This window comes from Camelus ferus, chromosome 20 (assembly GCF_009834535.1).
Source record: "Camelus ferus isolate YT-003-E chromosome 20, BCGSAC_Cfer_1.0, whole genome shotgun sequence".
Lineage (NCBI taxonomy): Eukaryota > Metazoa > Chordata > Mammalia > Artiodactyla > Camelidae > Camelus > Camelus ferus.
Genome location: NC_045715.1, coordinates 17,772,036 through 17,796,151, shown reverse-complemented (window position 1 = coordinate 17,796,151; position 24,116 = coordinate 17,772,036). Strand labels below are relative to the sequence as shown.

At 35.3% G+C, this 24,116-nt stretch overlaps 1 protein-coding gene across 3 annotated transcripts in view; it reads left to right on the top strand.

The window, feature by feature from the left end:
- The first annotated feature begins 222 nt into the window (after positions 1–222).
- The window catches only part of SLC17A1 (solute carrier family 17 member 1), a 41,186-nt gene continuing 17,292 nt past the window's right edge, over positions 223–24,116 (top strand). For 2 of the 3 annotated variants that reach the window (XM_032462616.1, XM_032462617.1), the window contains exons 1-10: positions 223–809; positions 2,006–2,090; positions 9,062–9,234; positions 11,068–11,301; positions 11,398–11,485; positions 11,836–11,922; positions 14,781–14,899; positions 15,003–15,164; positions 16,161–16,293; positions 16,375–16,522. In XM_032462616.1, coding sequence (XP_032318507.1) covers positions 2,063–2,090; positions 9,062–9,234; positions 11,068–11,301; positions 11,398–11,485; positions 11,836–11,922; positions 14,781–14,899; positions 15,003–15,164; positions 16,161–16,293; positions 16,375–16,522 — 1,172 coding nt within the window. In that variant the 5' untranslated portion in view covers positions 223–809; positions 2,006–2,062. The remainder of the gene's footprint in view (positions 810–2,005; positions 2,091–9,061; positions 9,235–11,067; positions 11,302–11,397; positions 11,486–11,835; positions 11,923–14,780; positions 14,900–15,002; positions 15,165–16,160; positions 16,294–16,374; positions 16,523–24,116) is intronic. The other variant, XM_006182190.3, reaches the window with a different exon arrangement.

Here is a 24,116-nt window from a genome sequence, read left to right as displayed (position 1 = left end):
GCATAATACATTTTTTAAATGCTTAAGTATGTAAGAAACTACAGTGCAAATCTGTTGAGATTAGATAGCTCTATCTGATCAGTAGTTTGCCTTCAAAGAGTTCTAAGGCAAAATGTTCCCAAGTATTGTTATAGATAGGAGGCTGAACCATGAGAACTTACGAGGGAATTCATACTCTTCAGAAGACATGCCTCAGTAAATTGTACCCCTTTCTGAGTAGCTTACATATTAAACAGATGTGACCCTTGGAAGAGACATGGAGAGGGCAGTGCAGTGGGGAGGGAAGTGAAAGGGGAACAGTAGCGAGAGGAGGGGAAGAGGACAGGAGAGGTGAGGTTGAGAGAAGAGAGGAGGGACAGAGGAAGAAAGGAAGAGAGGGAGGGGGAAAAAGCCAATAGGGCATATATAACACATTTAGAAAGCCACAGTATACCTGTCAGAATACTACTGTGCACACAGAGCCATCCTCAATAGAAAAATCCTGGAAGCACTTATGGCCAGGCAGGTACTATCTCCTGGTAAGGAAAGAGACCAGGGGGTCTGTCTTTTATGGTCATGAAATATACCGGCAGATTTCTAGGAAGTTTCTAGTCCATTGGATGATTTTAAGACTCATAGTCCTCCCCTGAAGATTCAACACAAGAACAGAAGTGAAGTTAAAAATTAAATTTCCAACTTTGACCTGGGGGATCAAAGGATATCATGAAGGATTTAAATAGCTGAAATTAGCAAATCCAGAAATACAGTATTAAAGTTGAGAGGAAAGTCTTCACAGGGGAAGAAGGAATCACTTTTCTGTCCTGAATCAGGTTAGTGATTATATACGTATACACTACTAATACATTAACTGTTAATTAACAGTTCCCCAGAGGATTAATCAAGAAGGCATCTTTGTTAGATATCTTACCAACCAAGTGTACTTAGCAATCTGGGGAAATTTGGGGGGAAAGTATCTATTTTCACAAGGGAAAGAAAAAACATTCCTAGGGATGAATGTGAGGTGGACAGTTATGTAGATAGACAAGAGAAGCTTGTATTGTGTGGTGTATGTTGCTTGTGCATCTGTGAGTGGTGTAGTGTGTGTTGGAGAGTATAAATATTTTTGTGATGTATGTGGTGGTATGTGTATGTACTGAAATAAACTGCAGCCCCAGAAGATGTTCCAGTGTATAATAATGGTGGTTGACAATCTGATCACTTAAAAATACTTTGCAAATCCAATTTTAGCAATTTTGAGTGTCTTTTGAGCATCTCGTGTCATATAAGCTGATATGGTCAAAATTCAAGGTGTAGACCAATGTGTAGCCAGCTCATTTTGGTGCTGACCTCCAACTGAAAAGGGCTGCCTGAAATGAAACCTCTTTGCTTCATTCACCCACTTTGCTGAGCTTCTCACCAGTAAATACAGACCTGGCAGCAGGGGTCGTTTTGTCCAGGGTAGTGAGTGGGGAGGGTGTGAAGGATGATTTGCCTCACCTTGTAAGGGTGATATTAAAAAGTAGATCTTTTAGCTCTGAAGATATAAGAAAAGTAAAAGAATTTATTTTACCTTTAATTCCTTTTCTGATGTTTTTCCTTTTTTTTTTTTTTTTTTTTTTTTTCGTACATCCAAGTTTCTGACCTTTAGTAATCTCCTGTCTGAAAAACTTCTCTTCATACTCCCTGCAGGGTAGGTTTCCTGGCAATGAATTCCCTCAGGTTTTGTGAAAGTCTTTATTTCTCTTTCACTTTTGAGGGCTATATCACTGGATATAAAATTATGATTTGGCAGGATTTTTTTTTTTTTTACTTTCTATTGTTTTCAGGTTTCCTGTATATTTTTAATCAACAAAAATATCATAAAAGTGAAATGTCAAAGCAAGAGCATGTTAAGAGTTGAATGGGCACTCATGTAACAAAGCAAGTTTCCCTCTGCTGGATGTTTTAAATCAGAGAGGAATGCTAGGTGGATTTTGGTCAGTTCCTCCTTGTGTTATGCTGACGTCAGTGTGTTTTGCACTTGTAGTGGGTAGAAAACGAACCTTTCAGCAAGAAAAGAAGCAACCAGAACACACTTAGGCAAATGGATAACCGGCTCCCTCCCAGGAAAGGTAGGAATTATTCCCTATCTCATCACACAGGCTTTCTCCTTCTGAAATATGACACCATAGATTCCATGTGAGAGAATTTTTTTTTTCATTAAATCATGAATGGAGTCTTAGAAATGTTCAGGAAAGCAGATGAAAAAAAAAATGAGTCTTGCTGTGGTTTTCCATTAGGAAAACCCTAAATGAAAAGAATCCATGTATGTTGGTTGTTCGTACTTTGTTATTTTGATTGTTATACACTTGCCTGTTTATCTCTTGGTGGAGACTATCAGAAAGAGGTGCACCATTTTGGTTCTATTTTAAAGAGAAAGAGATCCATGGATGGAAGTGAGGCAGGACAAATGTTCTTGAGTCATCGCACCCTTGGCCAGCAACAGCTGGATATCTACATAACTTTTTTTTTAGATTGTTTATCTTGAGCAGGGCAGGGGAAAGACAGTAAGGAATTACTGCCTTCAGATTGGAGTTATGTCCATGTCATGGGAAACAAAATTCCAGAAGAGGGGGTGGGCAACAGATTGTATACTTTTTCAATTTATATAAAGGTTAGTGGTCTGCTAAATTATATATTTCTTCTTGTATCAATTTTGATACTTAATTATTTTGATATTTTTATATCGTGTCTTTCATCTGCATTCAAATTTTATGAGTATTTCAACGTTATGAACATATAAAACATATAAACATATAAAAGATATGAATAGTTATATACATAAACATAATACAATTAATTTCTATCCTTATGCTTAACATTTCCTTCCTTTTAGATTTTGGGTTTGTCCCTTTGTCCATGTTTCAAGTTTTTGAGTTCTCTCTTCTGATAAATATGTTTAGGGATGTACATTTTGCTCTAACTTTCCATGAGTTTGACATGCAATATTTTACTGTTACTCAGTCCCAAGCATTTTAGAACACCCTTTGTGATTTTTTTTTTAAACTCAAGACTTATTTAGAAGTAATCCCTGTTCTTCGTGGAACAATGTGGAGAGAAAAAAATGAACAAAACTCGAAAGGGCACCCCTAACTAACTATGGCAAGTCCTCCTCCATACATGATGAGGATTGCTTCCCCTTTACCCTCTAGAGGTTTTTGTTATCCTCCTCTAGGGATTTTCCCAGTGTTTCCTTCAGCTTTCCAGATCCATTCACTTCCCTTTACCTTTTGAGAATTTTAGAAAGGATGAGGCTGTTTAGAAAACTTTGGAGCAAGTCATCCTCAGCATGTATGTGTACATGAGATATTTTTCAGAGGACCCAAGGACAGTGAGTTGAGGCTGCAAGTCACAGGTAGAGCTGGGTGATGATTAAATTTCTGAGGTGTCCTTTTCATCCTTCTGCTCAGTTTCAAGGTTTAAACAGGGCAAAAAATTTTGTCAGTCTCCCTGGAAATGTTGGGAGGCAGTACACTCACCCTTGACTGATTCAGTAATTCTTTGGCATCTAACCATTTAGGGAGAAGTTCTCTTACTAGACCTTCCCATTGCCAGGGCTTTGATATTTGACCCCCCATTCCCTAGGAGGTGAACAAAAAAAACCCCCAAAAAACAAAAAATCCTGAGATCAATATCTTCAGGCAGAATCTTCCTTCAACCCATCAGTTTACTCCATGAGGACTCTGGTCTTCACTAAATCTTTGGGCTGAATAGTTCATCTTTCCTGACAGATTATCCATATTTTCAATGAAATATTATTTTAACTACGTTTTATCTAATATTCTTATCTGTTTACAAAGGAAGATTAGAAAAACTAATTTTCCAGTCACTAATGCTTTTTTTTTCACTTAACAATATATATATAAAGAGTATCCCACATTTGTACATAATAAACTTCCATCATTTTCTAGAGTTCCATATGAATTTGGCATGAATATATTGTAATTTCTTTAATTACTGATTTACTTCATTTATTTTAAATCTCTTACTGCTTTAAACAATTCTTCAAAAATGTTGTATGATATAAAATCCAATTCAGTAGGATTATATTAAAAAATACTTATACAACTAAATAAAATAGCCTCAACTATATAAAGCAAAATTAACAGTCCTATAAAAGACACAAAAATCCTATTAAAATATTAGCAAAACAAATTTAAGAATTTATAAAAACATTTTTAAAAATCACAAAAACTAAGTCTAGTTTATCCTAAGAATGAAAGAGTAGTTTTACATTAGAAAATAGGTAACTATGATTCAACACAAATTAATTTTAAAAGGAAAACTATATGTATCATCTTGATATAGAAAAATATAATTAACATTCATTTCCAATGAAAACTGTTAGGCAACTATGAATATGGGATAGAAACCAAACCAAAGCGCAGAGGATAAACAGAGAGCTCCAAGAGCCACAAAGATTATCCCCAGGCCTCAAGAAAAATCCAACATTTGTCTAGCTGAATTTCAAAAGTCTTACAGATCAATGATTCCTTTTTACTCTCCATTCTTCCCCTTTTGGAACTTGAATTTCTGTATCAGTTTTCCTGTGCCTGTCCTACCATTGTATGGTGGGACCACTGAGGGCATGTAACTTACTTAGTTTCATTAAGTCCACAGATAAAGAGATACTGTGCCCAGGGTGGATTACTTTTAGATGCCTCATCCACACCTGTTTTAAATTATTTGGATGATGAGATTTTGGAAATTTGAGCTAATGAGATTTTGATGAGATGTTAGACTTGATACTGTAATGAGATGAGATTTTTATGAACATCGGGATGGGGTGAATATGATTTGCATATGGGATGAACATGGATCTTTTGGGACCAGAGGGTGAACTGTAGTAGGCAGAATTCTAAGACTGCCCCCAAGATTCTGGGCCCTGGTGTACATACACCTTCCTCCAGTTATTTAAGCAAGCACTAAGTGAGGTGCTGCTTGAAAGGATTTTGCAGATCTAATTATGGTCCCTAATCAGCTGATCTTAAAATAGGGAAATTATCCAAGTAAGACTGATATAATCACATGAGCCCTTTTAATCTGGGTCCAGAGGTCAGAGAACAATTAGAGAGATTCAAAGCATGAGACGGATTCAACATAAGGGAGATATTTTCCTTTCTGGCTTTGGGGATAGAGGAGGGCTGGGGGAGGCACATGACAAGTAATGTGAACAGCCTCTTAAACCTGACAGTAGCTCTCAGCTGACAGCCAGCAGGGAAATAGCAACTTTAATACTATAGCCACAAAAAAAGCTGAATTCTTCCAATAAGCTGAACGAGCTTGGAAATAGATCCTTCCTTAGAACTTCCAGCTGAGAACTCATCTTGGCTAATCCCTTGACTTTAGCCTTTGACACCAGGAGCAGAATATCCAACCACACCATGCTAAAACTTCTGATCTACAGAACTGTGAGCTAATAAATGGGTGTTGTTTTAAGCCATTGTTTGTGAATTTTTTTTTTTACGCAGCAGTAGAAAGTGAATATACTTTGTAAAGCATAAAGCATATCTATAACAAAACCTTCAACAAACATTATCCAAAATGTAGAAACTTTAGAATCACTCTGTGTTAAGTCAGGAATAATGGCATAAAACCAAGGATATTTGATACAATCAATAATACACTGGTGGTTCTGATCCAGTGGTACCGTGAAATTAAAGATAGGAGGATAGGAAAAGAAGAAATTATCATTATATTTGAAAGTCAAGTTTTATATCTTTATACCAACCACAGACAATTTAAAAACATAACTAAGGAAACACCTAATTATCCTTCATTGAGTTGTAACAACATAGGTTTCCTCCTCTTTTCTTTCAGGCTTGCCAACAAATGTGCTTTTGGATCTGTGCCAATCCAATATGCGATCAGAGATTCTCTGTCTACATATTTTTTTGGTGGGGGAGGCAGGATTATTCTGCTTACTACACATCCCGTAACAGTTATTTGAGTTATAATGAGTTCAACCCACAATGATAAATTTCACTTAATTTAAGATATAATTTTATTTGTAGAGATATAATTTTATTTGTAGAAATCTAATTGCCACAAATCTTTTCTGGAACATATTAATTGCTTAGATTAAGCCACATAATTTCCTATAAATTTTTTCTTCCTTTTTCACCCTCCCCCCTTTTTTTGACCTCCCTAACCCATTTCTCATACTGCTCCCCACCACTGTGTCCCACCTCTGGCAACTACTAATCTGTTCTCTGTTGATTTATTTATTTATTTTATGATTCCACACCTCAGAGAGATCACACAGTGTTTGTCTTTCTCCATCTGACTTATTTAATTTAGTGTTAATGCCCTTGAGGTCCATCCATGTTGTCACAAATGGCAAGATTTTATTCTTTTTATATGAAAGCATATGTTATCACTTATATGTGGAATCTAAAAAAATGATATAAATGAACTTTCTTACAAGGCAGAAATAGACTCACATGTATGGTTACTAAAGGGGAAAGCAGGGGGTTGGGGAAGGAATAAATTAGGAATTTGAGATTAACATATACACACTACTATATATAAAATAGATAACAAGGACTTGCTGTATAGCAAGGGAACTATAGTCACTATCTTGCAATAATCTATAATGGAAAAGAATCTGAAAAAGAATACACACACACACACACACACAATGAAATATTACTCATCCATTAAAGGAATGAAATTTTGCCATTTATAACAACATGGATTGACCTAAAGGGTATTATGCTTAGTGAAATAAGTCAGACAGAGAAAGACAAATATTCTATATTATTAGTTATATATGGAATCTAAAGAATAAAACAAACAAATGAATATAACAAAACAGAAACTGACTCACAGATATAGAGAACAAACTAGTGGTTACCAGTGGGAAGAGGCAAGAGGAGAGGTGTCAGCTAGGGATGGGAGATTAAGAGATACAAACTACTATGTATAAAATAAATTGGCAACAAGAAATATTGAACAGTACAGGGAAATATAGCCATTATTTTGTAATAACTTTAAATAGAATATAATCTATAAAAGTATTGAATGATTTTGTTGTACACCTGAAACTAACATAATATTGTAAATCAACTATACTTCAATTTAAAAAAAAAGATTTCATTCTTTTTTATAGCTGAATAATCTTCCATTGTATATATGTTCACCACGTTTTCTTTCATCCATCAATGGACACACTTAGGTTATTTCCATATCTTGGCTATTGTAAATAATTCTGCAGCGTACATGGGGGTGAAGATATCTTTTTGAGTTAGTGTTTTCATTTTCTTCAAATAAATACCCAGAAGTAGAATTGCTAAATCATACAGTAGTTCTATTTTTAATTTTTTTAGGAACTGCCATACTGTTTTCCATATTGACTGCACCCATCAATAGTGCAGTGTACAAGAATTCTTTTTTCTCCACATCCTAACACTTATTTCTTGTATTTTTCATAATAGCTGTTCTAACCAGTGTGAGATGCTATCCTATTGTGATTTTGATTTGTGTTTTTCTAATGAAGAGTGATGCTGAGCATCTTTTCATGTACTTCTTGACATATGCATGTCTTCTTTGGAAAAATGTGTTCTTCCTCCCATTTTTTTAATCAGATTTTTTTTGTTTGATTTTTGCTGTTGAGTTGTATGAGTTCTTTATATATTTTGGATATTAACCCCTTATCAGATTTTTAATTTGCAAATATCTTTTCCCATTCAGTAGGTTAGCCTTTCATTTTGTTGATTTTCTTTGCTGTGCAGAAGTCTTTTCGTTTGATGTAGTCCCCCTTGTTTATTTTTGCTTTTGTTGCTTTTTCTTTTAGTGTTATTCAAAAAAATCATCAAGATCTATGTCAAGGATCTTACCACCTACATTTTCTAGAAATTGTATGGTTTCAGGTTTTAGCTTCAAGTCTTTAATCCATTTCGAGTTAATTTTTGTGTATGGTGTAAGATAGTGATCGAGTTTCAATCTTCTGCATGTGGCTGTCCAGTTTTCCCAATACCATTATTGAATATTTTAATATTTATTCGGGTATAATTATATAAAATAAAATAATGGATCTTAGGTGTACAATTAGATAAGTATAAACTTATAAACAAGATTCATAGAACATTACATTACTTTGAGGTCCCATCATGTCCCTTTCCAGTCTTCCTCACCAAGAGGGAATTATTCTAATATCTAGCCACATAAATTAATTTTGCCTATTTTTGAAATTCATAAAAATAGTATGCACTCTCTGGTGTTTGGCTTCTTTACTTGAGCATATATTTGTTGAAATTCATCCAGATTGTTGAGTGTATCAGTATTTCCTTCCTTTATATTTCTGGGTAATACCCATTGTATTGACACACTACAGTATGTTCATCCATTCCAAACGTTCCACTATTTTGAATAAAGATGCTATAAACATTTCAGTACTTGTCTTTTTGTAGATACATGTTTTTATTTCTCTTGATTAAGTGCCATTTGTTGAAAAGACTATACTTTCCTCTATGGAATTGCATTAGTACATTTATTCAAAAGCATATGACCATATATATGCATCTCTTTCTGGACTCCCTACTTTCTCCTATTGATGAATTTGTTTTGGCCTTACACCAACACCACATTGACTACTCTAGCTTGAAACTACCTCAAATACATGACATTTTTTAAATGCAATTTCTTTGTGCAGTGTACTATATGAGTTTATCAACCAGACTATTCATATACATTTGGAGAATAAAGCATTTACTTGAGGAAAGTCTTTTTTGTTATTAAGGGGACTTACTGCCAAGAGTAACTCAGTATTTGTAAGTGGTCCTTTTAAAATGGACATGAGCCAAAGCACCTTGAGGACTGGCTTAATTTTCTGGGACATTCTAGTAAGGATTATATTTTAGGAGCTACAAAATTGTAAGATTAGTCCCACATTTTCCTATTGTATCATAACGTCTCAAAGACCAGTTAGTACAATAAAATTTTAAATTAATCTCCAGGAGTCCCAATTTCTGAGTGGCCCTTCCTAAAGTATGTTTTGATATCAGCTGTGTTAACAATGGATACTTTCTGTTCTATGTTCCAGTTCCAAATTTTTGTTCCATTCGCTATGGACTCGCACTCTTCCTGCAGTTCTCTAACGTTGTAATAATATCACAGCGTGCGTGTATAAACCTCACAATGATAGCAATGGTGAACAGCACAGAACCACATGGTTTATCCAACACCTCCACAAAGGAGCTCCAGGATAACATAAAGGTATATCAAAAATATTATCCACAGTCATAAGTTTAAAATTCTATCTTGCCAACTAATTTATGTAGAAGTTGACTATTATCTTAATTGATATGACAGTAACAATTAGAAAAAGGTCAAATCTTAATCTACCTTGCCAGTAGTAACCTAAATAAACATGTCCTATGACTAAAGTATGCCTCAGTATTTGTAAAGGGCTTTCTTGTGTGAATCCTTCCATGGGAAGAAGAATGAAAACCAAGAGTTAGGGCCTCTTTAGAATCAAGAAGTTTGGACAAGTGAAAAAAGGTAAAGCATTTTAAATGAGAAGTAAAAGTAAGACCAATTTTCTTACTTGTTTAAGTTTTTGAACGTGCAGTATATTTACATGTTTTATTAATTTCATCTATGGAAGGTAATGAGTTGTTACCTATCAGAAGATGTAGTACAGGAGAAAAAATGGAAATAGATGGGAAGAATTTTTTTTTACTGTATTTTTTTTTTTACTGTATTCTTCATATGTCCCTTTATGAATGCATAGGCAAATAAGAAAATATTTTCTTATTTTCACCCTTATTTACCTTAAAAATAATACTCTATATGCAGTGCATTGCACCTTGATTTTTTAAACATAATCATCAGAACCAGGCTCAGATACGACACGTATGTAGGAATTCCTAGACAGAGAATTTAAAATAACTGTAATTAAAATAACTGTAATTAATGTATCAAGGGCTGTAATGGAAAAAAAATTGCAATGTGCAGTAACAGGTTGTCAGTAGAGAGATGGGTACAACTAAATAGAATAAAAAAGAAATAGTAGAAATCATGCAACTATAACAGATATAAAGAATGCCTTGATGAGCTCATAAGTAGTCTTAACATAGCTGAAGAAAGAATCAATGAACTTGAATACAGGTCAGTAGAAACTTCCCAAGCTGAAATGAAAGAGAATGAAAAAAAAAAAAAAACAAAAAAACTTAAACAGAACATCCCAGAACTGTGGACAATGCCAAAATGTGTAACATAGGCATGACTAGAATATCAGAAAAAATAGAAAAGAAGAAAATGGGAAGAAGAAATATTTGAAAAATTAGTGGCTGAGAACTTTCTGAAATTAATGGCAGACACCAAATGACAAATCCAAGAAGCTCAGAGAACACCAAACAGGATAAATACCAAAAAGAAAAATGATCAACAAGTACAATTACCTGGACATACATATTTAAATTGCAGGAAACCAAGACAAAGAGAACATCTTGAATGAAGTAGGAGGCAAAAAAAAAAACAAAAAACCTTACCTACAGAGGAACAAGGATAAGAATTACAGAAGACTTCTTACCAGACACCACTCAAACATGAAGAAAAAATAAAATAAAACCTTTAAAGTAATGAAAACAAACAAAAAACCACTTGCCAAGCTAGAATTCTTTATCAATGAAATTACCTCAAAAATCAAAGAGAATAAAGACATTTTCAGGCAAATAAAAACTAAGGAAGTTTATTACTAGCAGACCTGCCATGCAAGAAAAGCTAAAAGATGGTAGATTTTAATCCAACTATATATCAATAATCACTAAATGTGAATGGTCTAACTACACCACTAACAGACAGAAATTGTCATATTTGATAAGAAATAAAGATTCCCAAAATATCATGTCTGCATCATACTAATTGTAAAATGTAATTATACACAGAAAATAATGTTATAAAAGAATAAAGAAGTCCCATGACAGGATATTAGGCAGAGGGCAGATACCTTACATGGGATAAGCTGGAAGACCAGTTTTCCCGCTGTCCTGAACATCATAGAAAACCATATGCAGAGTGGCTGGACGTGTCTCCTCTTTCTTTCAGAACCCTGTGTATAACTGGAGCCCTGAAATACAGGGGATCATCTTAAGTTCCATCTTCTATGGTGTACTCATCGCCCAAATTCCTGCTGGATATTTATCTGGAATATACTCCATAAAGAAAATGACTGGCTTTGCATTATTCTTCAGCTCTCTGTTTACTCTGCTCATCCCACTGGCAGCTGAATTTGGAGAAATTTGGGTCATTGTGTGCCGAGTACTCCAGGGAATATCTCAGGTATGAAGAGAATGCAAAAACTGAACCAAAAGTTTAAATTCACAGAAAGTGAATTTAAAAAGTATTGGAGATCAAATGTTCTGATCACTCTTTCAGGGGATAGCATTTACAACTCAGCAAATAATATGGGTCAAGTGGGCTCCTCCTTTGGAACAAGGCCGACTCACCACTCTGAGTATATCAGGTAATGATGTAGGGCCTAGCATGTTTAATCCCATTGTCTTCTCAGTCTAGCGTGTTCTTCCCTAGAGCCATGAGAAACATGTATATTTTGAACTTTCAGGCTTTGGAAACCATCTATTCCAGCATCCTCACTTTAAAAGATGTGGAAATTGTCTTGGATGGAAAAGAGGCTTCCTTATCTTAAACAACAGAAAAAAGAGAAAAACAAATATTTTATTATTTTCTTCTGCTCAGTGTTATGTTATAAAAATTTATTTCACTGGAAATTGTTCACTGCTACCATGGAGCTACATTTTCTTGACTTCCAGATGCCTGCATTCATTAGAGATGTTCTTTGTGCCTTCTGATTAGGACTCCTGCTAGGACCTTCTGTTGTCATGCCCTTGACTGGATTCATCTCTGACTCCCTGGGATGGCCCATAGTCTTTTATATTTTTGGTGAGTCTCTTTCTATAAAATCCCAGTTATTATTAAGTATTTTTTAAACATTAAAATAAAAACCAAATATAATGTTCTTACTAAGTCCAGTGATGATACACAAACCCTGCATCAGGAAAGGGGCTGGAAAACTTGGAACTGTCTAGCCTAGTGAAATGAAAACTTGAGACAGCATACCTTGTAGGAATGTCATGTAAGAGAAATGTATACCTGCTCTGCATTACAAAACAAAACCTAATATGCAGGAATTACAAGGAAGGTGAAGTTTCAGCTCCACATAAAAAAAATTTTTCAATAATTATTGCTGCCCAACACTGCTGATCAAAAGTTGGATGAGCACCAATATTCATGTTGTATTCCCATCTCAACGTCATATACATGTGTACAGCAACATATGTCATTTGCAATTCTCATGGGTGTCCCAGTCAAAGGGACTATATACATTATACTATGATAACAGCCTTACCATGAATTGCCTCATGTGCTTTTTCTTATCACTTCAAATAGAGGACAAGTGTCATCATTTAGATGGCAGCAGTATAGAGATTTAAGTACCTGCCTCCACAACTCTTTTATGATAAGTCAACCCAGTGCCCATAGATAAGAAATGCCCTGCTCAAGTTAGTGGCAGAGGCAGAACCAAAACCAAGATTTTTTTTTTGCTCTATTTGAATGGTCTTCTCAATAAACTTAAATAAATCTAAATCAAATCAATACTCTTTTAAAGAACAAAATAATATCTGCCTTCAGGCAGCTGATAATTGCTGGAGAAAATTACCAAACAGAGCAAAGTGAACCACACACTTATATTTGCACTTAAAACAACCTGGCTGTCCTGCTGTGTTTCTCTCCACAAATATTATTTCAAACTTCTCAAAACTTCTCTACTCTTCTCAAATCTCTATAATGTCTCCCTTTCCCTGCCTCCTCTTTCAAGCTACCTCCCTTTTAACAGTCAAAATTATTACACAATCTGTGTATACCCACCGCCTCTGTTTCCTAGCCACCCACTCTCCCCTCAACTTACATCTGGCTAGTGTCTGACCCGTTCTACTATAAAGAGCCCTTGCGGAGATCACTTATGGCTTCCATCAGAGCTGCTCTGAAGCCCAGGCAAGAGGTGCCTTGTCCTGGATTTCCACACTGTTGTGAGCCCATTCTGGACTCCCTCCTGCCAAGCCCTCTTCATAGGGTAGAAGTCTGTGGCATCATGATTATAAGCTCATCAGAACTCATGACCTTTCTAGTCATCACTCCCAGAAATTTTTGCTCATATACAGCCAAGACTTTTTCAGACCTGGCAGGACTCTCTCCCACATTCATTGAATTGAGGCTTGGCCAAGGTGGGTAGCAGACAAAGCTATTTGCAGAGAATATAGATGGAGCATGATGGAGAAGGCAAGAATTTCTACACAGAGCCATTCAAAACTCCTAGCAGTGTGAGAATGGATCTGGGTAGGAACAGAAGCGGTCAAGCCCCAGATCAGTGACCAGGGATTTGTGACCAGTGGAATCTAAGAATTATAAATTTAAACCCAGCTCCCCTGTCTTTTTTCCCTTCAGGCTTCTTTCAGAATTTTTCTCTATCTTTAATTTTCTGCAGTTTGAACATAATATGCCTAGGTATAATTTTTGTGTGTATTAACTCTGTTTATCTTCTCTGAGCTTCCTCCATCTATGGTTTGGTGCCAATCGTTACTTTTGGGAAATTCTCAGTAATTACTGCTTCAAGTATTTCTTCTGTTTTTTTTCCTCCTACTTCTCCTTCTGATATTTCCATTGCACATCTATTATACCATTGTAACTTTCCCACAATTTTGGTCTTGGATATTTTGTTCTGTCTTGTTTATTCTTTTTCTCTATTTGCAATTCAGCTTTGGAAATTACTATGGACATTTCCTGAAGTTCAATAATTCTTTCTTTGATCTTGTCTAGTCTATTGATGAGCCCATTAAAGATATTCTTCATTTTTGTTACAATGTTTTTGATTTCTTAGATTTCCTTTTGATTCTTTATTAGCATTTCTATCTCTCTACTTGGAATATCCCTGCCCCACATCCATGTCCCAGCCTTCCCTGAGCATAGTACCCCTTTCTTCCTCCCCTCATAACTTCCTTCCATAGCTCTTGTCACTGACATTTACTACCTTTTATTTATTTACTTTTCATTATCTCTTTTGCTCATCCATTAGAAAGTAAACTCTGAAGGCAGGGCTTTTTGTCTGTTTTATTCGCTGCTGTATTCCCAGTACCTAGAATCGTGCATAGTACATAATCGGCATTTCATCAATATTTGTCGAATGAATGAATGCATCTCTGGTAGACTGACTAATGAGCGCTATATACCCCTGGTCCTAAAAGAGGATTCCTTATGATCAGATTATTAGTATAAAAAATTCAAAACCAACAAATAATCTGGCAAATTCTTATCAGACTTGGATGATCCCTAAGGCCTAGGCTATATCTTAGGAGCGTGGCTAAGGTCCAGCTCTCAAAACTGGGTGATTGTCAAGCCCTGTGTGGGCTCCACTGTTCCATACTCTCACAGTAGAACACGTTAAGAATCTGTGGAGATGAAGGCCTAAGAGCAGGGAGGCCCAGCTGACCTTAGTGGAGAGATACAGAGGTTAGATCAGGAGAGGCCAGAGGGCTTACCACCATTTCTATAAAATTCATTCTGTTGGGAGAGGCTGCTGTGAATACAGAGAAAGCTAACAAAAATGTAAGCCTTGTTAACAAAGTTTCAAGAAAGAAAGAGGAGGTCCAGGTTCTTGGACCAAAAATGAAAAATGTCAATTTAGAAAAGAAATTCACTACAGACAGAAACAATTCCAATTCTAACTTGTCCTGCTTTGATAGGTGCTTGTGGCTGTGCCTTAACTCTTTTCTGGTTCATTCTGTTTTATGAGGACCCAAATGACCACCCATGTATAAGCATTAGTGAGAAGGAATACATCACGTCCTCCCTTGCCCACCAGGTAAAACACAGATGCTCCACTTTGGTATCTCTCAGATTCTGCACCAAATGAAATGTGTTCCAGCTTGTCATAGTGTGCTAACGATTAATGGGTTCCTTTCCAGGACAGACCAAGTACATCATCTCTGCCCATCAAGGCTATGCTTAAGTGTCTTCCACTCTGGGTCATTTCCCTCTGTAATTTTGCCATATTCTGGGCAAGTAGCATCCTGAATTTGTATACACCAATGTTTATCAACTACAAGTTCCATGTTAATGTAAGAGAGGTAAGCATACCTTCTGTTCTTCTGTTTTTAACTTTATGAAGGTCTCTGCACCCATTTCTTTTTCCCCCATGACTCTCATCCTAGTTCTTGATCTCCCCCCACCACCAGTACTGTTTAGCTAATGTTCTCTACCTGGAGACTCACTGTTTCCAATCATTATGTCAACGTTGCCCAGAACAAAATGTGTAGACACAACACTACACACTCGCCCGCATTCCCACAGACTCCCTACCTTCCACCCGCTGTATGATCACCCTTGTGTATTACTTAAGGCTCAATACCAATGATCTCTGCAGGGACTGGGAATCTTCCCTGAAAGTCAGTTGTCCAGGCTCTACCACCCTTCCCAGCTCATACCAACCCTCTCCCCAGAGGCAAGTCAAAGAGTCCTGGGTTGTGAACCCATGACTCAACATCTTGCTCTGAAAGGACTGGCATGCTCATTGGTTGTCTGATTTGGAGAATCACTAATGCCTGGAACCTTTTGTAGTTTGATGCCATAATAACAAGAAAAGACTCCTTAGAAATGGATTCTAGGCTTGCCACTTTGCGGCATTCTTTAATGAACTTACAGTAACCCAGGCTAGGGGCCAGTGCAACAGTGAGGTCACTTAAGCTGTGATTCGATTTTATCTCCCATGGATTTGTTGCAAGAATTAAGAGCAGCTGGTCCAGAATAAGCACCTTATACATGTTTTCAATTGTTATCTTTATCTCTGTCATTTTCTCCAGGGAAGGCATTTCCCATTCCTGTCTTTGTTTTCCACTCAACCATCTAGTACTTTCACATCCCATGATATTAGAAATAGAAAACCAGGCAGATTGTGACAACTGTTTCTGATCTCAAAACTGCTTTTCTCTTTCTCTTAGGTAGTGTCTTCTGGGGTTGTACGTTGATGGTTTACTGTAGGACGGTACAAATTTTAGACACTGAATTTCAGTGTAGGGATTACTCTCTCTCTCATACTTACTCTTACAATAACATTTCCTCCCCAGAATGGGCTGCTGTCTTCCCTCCCCAACTTGTTTGCCTGGATTTTTAGTATCCTAGCAGGTCATATGTCAGATACCCTCCAGTCCAGGAATATTTTCAGCTTACTCACCATCCGGAAACTCTTCACTTCACTAGGTAAGGAGCTTCAAGCACTTTGGGGTACTTCATCCCCATCTTTGGGATGCACCTGACTGTGTTGTCTGAATCATTCCCCAGGACTTCTCCTGCCTGCCCTCTTCAGCCTATGCCTGCTTTACCCGGGTTCCAGCTTCTATAGCATTATCATTTTCCTAATACTTGCTGGTGCATCAGGAAGCTTTGCTTTGAGTGGAATATTAATAAATGCCTTGGATATCGCTCCCAGGTAGGGTTTATAAAATCTCTTTCTATCTTATATCCAAGTTCTCAAGGGTGTTTTAAGATTTCAACTATTTTGGAGTTGATGGCCAGCAAGCCAGAAGTTATGTGGAAGCATTTATACAGGTCAGACATAACTTGAGTAATAATTAGGTACCTCATGATATATGTAAGTGTATGTAACTCATATATATATATATATGATGATGTATAGCTGAATGATTAAGAGCACAGATTCTAGAGTCAAACTATTGGTTTCTTGACCATTTTCCTCAAGCAAATTACTTACCTTCTCTATGCCAATTTCTCACCAATAAAATGGGAGTAATAAGAAAATGCTTACCTTATAGGGTTATTAAGTGGATTAAAGAAGTTAATAAGTTGACAGACGTCAAGTATACAAATAGTGCCTGGCGCATAGTAAACATGTATAAGGATTAGCTACTCCATTAATATTGTTATTATATGCATGTTTATATATTATTACTTCTTATGAAAATCCATCAATTAATAATATTTGCTTTATAATTAAGGACATAAAGTTTAGATACTTAATTGTCAGACTAAGATGTCACCACTCAGATGTTAATCCAGATCTGTTTGGCAAAAAACAGATTCATTTTGTTCATTTTACTATGTTATGCCTCTTTTAGATATAAGTGTGACTAATGGAAACAGTTCTGCCATTTACACAACTTCAGAGGTGCTGTTCATGTTGTACTTTATGGAGCTAACACTCCCAATGGAGTATTATGGAGAACACAGACCCAATATGAACAGAATTCTCTGAAGTTTTGTAAAGCAGTGGTCCTGGGGTAGACAGGCAAAATCAATCAAGAATAAGCCCCTTTGTCACAATTCTGTAAAGACTCTTGCCCATCAGATCTATACAAGGTGAATGCCAGAGTAATGAAGACAAGTATCCATTCAATTTATTCAGCTCTGAGACCCTCTTTTAAAATGCCTACAAGTATTCTGATTATTTGGAATCATATAAAGATATAAAAGAACTAATTGATATAGAATGCACAATGCCAACTGAGCCATATGCAGTTTGAAAAACAGGTAAATTAAGAATGTACATGCAAGTAGATAAAGGAAATTTTAGATAGCTGCCATTTATTATTTTTATGTGCCTCATTTTTTAAATGAATATATGTAAAGTCACATGATTAGTAGTAAGTAGAGGGAGGGTTCATACCTCGATATGTCTGCCTCCACAGCTGACTAGCTGTAGTCACTCCTCACTAGTGTTATTTGCCAACACCTGGTCAGTAGGATGGGAAATACCTCAGCCAGCAATGGTTTGTATAACAAAGAGCTTGACCTGAGATGCGTCATTCCAATGGGCCCAAATTTCATGTTAGCCAGATAATTCTGTAGGGTCAGAGAGAATATACTAATAATACAACTTGGGAAAATTCTTTGTCTCTTAAGCTAGTTCATCCTCAATATCTAGGGCATATGTGCATTAAATTGCAACCATATCAAATTATATTGCTTAAAGTTTTTTATTAGTGGAATGGAGATGACACTTGTTCCTAATCATATACCTCCATTGCCTATTAGAGTTCCTTTAATGGATAAATTTCTAAATTGTCCTTTTAGGAGAATTTGATCTTTGCTAGAACTGAAGAACAGGACAAGGCATGACATTTGTTTGAGTAGAACTGAGGTGCCAAGAAAGAAGTTCTGGAAGGAAGAAGAGACATACAGATGTTGTTCTATGAGAAACATTGTTTGGGAAGTGAGAATGAGACAGAGAAGGCCTGGGAATGTAGTGACCATCTCTTTGGTGGGTAGCAAGAGTAGACAAGCACAGAGGATTTTAAAGATGCTCTGTGATGCATTAAGAAGGTACTGTCATTCCCTTGACATTCTTAAAGGGAAGATTTTAATTACTTTTAATTAATTTTGACTAAGGGATGCACCCTTGAATTTCCCTCCATGTGGGACTAAAGTATAGTTCAGATCTGAATCTTTTTAAAAAAATTTTTTTAAATTAATACTATATTTTATTTTATTTATTTTTGGTATTTTATTTAGATACAGGGGATTTTTTAAATTGTAACAAAATACACACAATGTAAAATTTACCATCTTAATCATTTTTAAATGCACAGTTCAGTGGCAATAAGTACATTCATGTTTTTGTGCAAACATCACCACCATTCATCTTCAGAATTTTACCATCACCCAAACAGAAACTTTATACCATTAACTTTTTTTATTTTACTGAGTTATAGTCAGTTTACAATGTTGTGTCGATTTCCAGTGTAGAGCACAATTTTTCAGTTATATATGAACATACATGTATTCATTGTCACATTCTTTTTCACCATGAGCTACCACAAGATCTTGTATATATTTCCCTGTGCTATACAGTGTAAACTTGTTTATCTGTTCTATGTATATATTTATCAGTATCTACAAATTTCGAACTCCCAGTCTGTCCCTTCCCACCCCACTCCCCTCTGGCAACCACAAATGTGTATTCTATGTCTATGAGTCTGTTTCTGTTTTGTATTTATGTTCATTTGTCTTTGTCTTTTCTTTTCTTTTCTTTTCAGATTCCACATATAAGCGATCTCATACGGTATTTTTCTTTCTCTTTCTGGCTTACTTCACTTAGAATGACATTCTCCAGGGACATCCATGTCACTGCAAATGGCATTATGTTGTTGGCTTTTATGGCTGAGTAGTATTCCATTGTATAAATATACTACATCTTCTTTATCCAGTCATCTGTCGATGGACATTTATGCTGTTACCATGTCTTGGCTACTGTAAATAGTGCTGCTATGAACGTTGGGGTGTAGGTGTCTTTTTGAAGTAGGATTCCTTCTGGATATATGCCCAGGAGTGGGATTCCTGGGTCATATGGTAAGTCTATTCCTAGTCTTTTGAGGAATCTTCATACTGTTTTCCACAGTGGCTGCACTAAATTGCATTCCCATTAGCAGTGTGGGAGGGTTCCCTTTCCTCCACAGCCTCTCCAGCATTTGTCATTTGTGGACTTTTGAATGATGGCCATTCTGACTGATGTGAAGTGATACCTCATTGTAGTTTTGATTTGCATTTCTCTGATAATTAGTGATAGTGAGAAATTTTTCATGTGCCTAATGATCATTCGTATCAGACATCTGAATCTTATTTAGGTTCTACTAAATCATTATTACACCAAAATATAAAATCAATAAAATTGAAAGTCTACTTCATGGACTATTTACACTTCCAAAATACTTTTACCGTGGGCTATTGCAGCTGAAGAATAAGCAGTTTTAGAGCTAATTGTTGTCCAGATAATTGTCCTGCATTAAAACAACCTCAAAGTTGTTTATATTCCTCATGTCAAATACATACCAGCATGAAGAGTTCCAGCTTGCTACTCTCACATCAGTGAACTGCTTCATACTGTGGATGTGTCATGATTTTCAGAGGAATTGTCATGGTACTCAGGATGCTTGATACTAGGGACTCTGTTTATATCTCTAATCATGGAATGAAAGCACCTCTTTCAGTAAAAAGTAGGTTAAATCTTTTCCCACCACCACAGCATGCTAAAGACTTCTGAATCTGAGAACATAGTCGTTAAAGGTGTTATAGTTACAGGATATATAATAGAATAAATACAAAGAAAACCACACCTAGTCTTGTCAGAGCAAAACTGCTAAAAAAGAGAGAGGTCTCCTAAAAAGATCTGTATGCAAAGGCATATTACTTTCAAGGAGCAATAAGAATACTGACATCTGCCTTCTCAACAGAAACTATGAAAGCTAGAAGGCAATCCCTAATATGTAAACAAACAAACAAACAAATAAAAACCACTGTTAACCTTGAAGGCTGTGTCTAGGAAAAGTTTACTTCAAGAATTAAGGTAATATGAAAATATTTTCAGGCAAACTGAGAATTCATTAGCAACAGATCTCCAGTGAAAGAATTATTAAATGGGAATTCTTCAGGCAAAAATAAAATAATCACAGATGAAGCATAGAGGCGTAGGAACAAATGAAGAGAGATGGAGAGGGAAAATATTAGAGTAAATCTAATAATTACTGAATTCACACACAAAAACAGTAATACCCTATATGGTATAAATATATATGTAAGTTTAAATGCACAACAGTAAATAGCACAAAAGATGAGAGGGAATAAATGAATTTAAGTGTCCTAAGGTGCTTTCATTAATTGGAGTTTTTAAAACATTAATTTATATTAGACTATAATAAGTCAAGGATACATATTACCTATAAGGTAACTACTGAGGGCTAATAAAAGTAAAAAGAGAGTGAGATTTTTTAAATTAATGAGAAAGGAATAAAAACGGATATAGAATAGATGGGAAAAAGTAGAATGATGATCATTTTAATTCAAATGTATCAGAAAAACATGAAATATAAAAGAACTGAATATTCCAAATTTTAAGTTAATCTGGATTGAAATAAAAGTAAAACCAAAATTTAATAGATTAAAAGTAAAATAAAGTAAAATAGATCAGACAGTGTAGACTTTAAGGCAAGATACATTACTACAGATAAAGAATATTTTGTAACTAATACATAAGAAGTTATTTCTATGCATCTAACATTTTACAACCATAAAGCAAAATTTGAGAAAATTGTTAAACTTCCACAGAGGATTGAGCAGTTTGTGTATGACTGACATTCCAGCTGGAGAAAAACTTGAAAAGATCAGATAAAATATTATAAGTATTCACTGAAAGGAATCAGACAGCAGCAGAAACCAATAATACCAAAGACATCGGAAGCTTACGTCTCTGAGAGGTGAGCTGACAATCCCCACCACTTCTTCCCTGGGGCCTGTAAATTGGCAAAAGGCTGATAATCCAGGTTTGACCCTGGCAGAAGCCTGCTGCTCTGGACAGAGAAATTAGCCAAGCATTTGGCAGTTGCACAGGACTAGCGTGGCAAAATTTGAAATTAAGGGAATTTAAATACCAAGTCAGTTTCTCTCCTTGAGATGTTTATTGAATCCTGAAGTTCAATAGGATAAGAGGCAAAAAAAAAAAAAAAAATCTAAGCTAAAGATCTGTAAGAAACATGGCAGAATTTCCCATACCATCTATGCTAAGGAAACAAGATCTACCACGGCCTGGAGGGACCCAGCTGAATATACTGAGCTCTCTACTTAACAACATGCAGGGCTATACCCAAGGAATGGGGATGGGGGATACCAGAGATAAACTGAGTCCTATCAAAATTGAAACCTAGTCTCTTCTCAGTTCATCCCCTGATTAAGTTAAAGTGATCACTTTCCTCCCCTCCAAATTTAACTATTAGAGAAAACAGTAAATCTTTTCTGGCAAAATATAATATATTCTAAAGTCTTTGTAGCTTCTTATTCACAATGTGCAGCATTAATAAAATTACTAGGCATGCCAAGGGACAGGACCATGTGACCAGTACCATAAAATGCCATTAGAAATAGTCCTACAACTGATACAGATATTAAAGTTATCAGGCAAGAAGTATCTATGATTAATAGACCCAAGAAACCAGGGGGAGAGCTGAAGAAAATAGATGAAAGGATAAACAATTTGACCAGCATTGAAATCTATTAAAAAAAAATCAAATGAAAGTTCTAGAACTGAAAAAAAAAGTCTGAAATTAGATCTTAATAGATAGATAGGTTTAATGATAAATTAGCTACAAGAGAAGACAGGATTGGTAAACTAGAAAACATTAACAAAATCTAGGTTAAAGTATATATAGTAAAAGAATAGAAAATAAAGAAAAGAAAACAATAGAAACATGGAATTAATTGAAAAGGCTAATAAATCTGTTTAAGTCTCAGAAGGAAAGGAGAGATAAAATGTGACATAAGCAATATTTTAACAGAAAGCCCCCCAAAACCCAAAAGTAATGAAAGTAAACCACACATGCACACAGCTCTGTGAATTTCAACCATGATAAAATGTAAATTTAAAAAATTAATATATGTAGTAGAATGCTGAAAACCAAGAGCCAAAAATAACTAGAAAAATCTGAAAAGGAACCAGAGGGAAAAGACATCTTACTTGCAAGTAGCAATAGTAAGCCTGACATCTGACTTTTCAACAGAAACTATGAAAGCTAGAAGATAATGAAATAAGCTCTATAAACTGCTAAAAAGTAAATGCCAACCTAGAATTTTATGCCTAGTGAAAATATTCTTCAAAAATCAAAGCAAAATAAAAAATGTTTTCAGACAAACAGGCAAACAGAGAAATTGCCACCAGATGTTCACTAAAAGAAATATTAAAAGGAAATTTTCAGCCAAAAATAAATTATCCCTGATGAAACCTGAAAATGCAAGACAGACTGAGGAGCAATAGTGGGGTAAATATGCATATAATTAAGAGACTATTGTCTTTAAAAACAGAGTATCTTGTGAGTTGAAATGCATATAGAAATAAAAGGCACTAAGAAATGAAAATACAGGATGAAATAATGCAAAGAGGAGGAGGGAGATACATAGAGTTAAAAAAAGTTTTATTCCAGCATTATAGAGAACATAGTAAAAGTATAAACTTCAGTGAAAAGTGCATGTTATAATATCTTCAGTGCTGAAAAAATAATGAAATAATGTCATAGAAGGAAAAATGAAATGAAAATGGATGAATCTAAAAGAAAGAAAAAGTACAATGAAAAAGAGGAAGTCAAATAGCAAATAATGAGCAGATAAATATAATCACAAGTATATCTGTAATTATATTAAATTAATATAGATGAAATACTCCAAGTATCAAGATTGTCAAACTCAACAAAAAAGGAAATGCAGCTCTGTGGTGCAAATAAAAAACACATTAAACATGAGGATATATCAAGGATAAAATAAAAGAATGTGAAAAGGTATGCCAAACAAATATTAACCAAAAGAAATCTGGAATAACTATGTTAATCTTAGATAAAATAGACTTTAATGCAAGGGGCATTACTAGAAATAAAGGGTGATATATCATAGTGGTAAAGAGAAAAATGTCAGAATTATACTTCTTTTGGAACCAAATCATACAGCTTTAATTTATATTCATCATGAGTTGAGAGAATCCAAAGAACTAAGCAAATTTACAACGAAGAAAGAGACTTTCACACATCTCTTTCAATAGCTTATACAAAAAAAGAGGTAGACAAGAGTAAGGATATGGATGATTACAACAACAGTTAACAAGTTGACCTGGTTGGCATACATAGGACACTGCACTCAACAAGGAGAGAATTCACATTCTTTTCAATTGGCCATGGGACATTTTCTGAAATTAACAATATGCTAGATCATAAAACAAGCTGCAGTTCATTTTAAGTGACTGAAATCATTCAGAATATATTCTTTAATCACAGTGAAATTAAGGTTACTACCAAAAGCAAAAGATAGGTAACTCCCATTGCTTTGAAATTAATGTTTAGGTAAAAGAGGAAATCATATTTGAAATTAAAAAATACTTCATAACTAAATTACAATGAAATATGACATTGCAAAGCATGTGGGATGTATTTAAAATCATGTCCATGAGAAATGTATATCTTTAAACATATATATTGAAAGGCAATTAAGTCTTAAAATCAATAATCATGTTTGTATCTCAAGTAGGGGAGAAACAG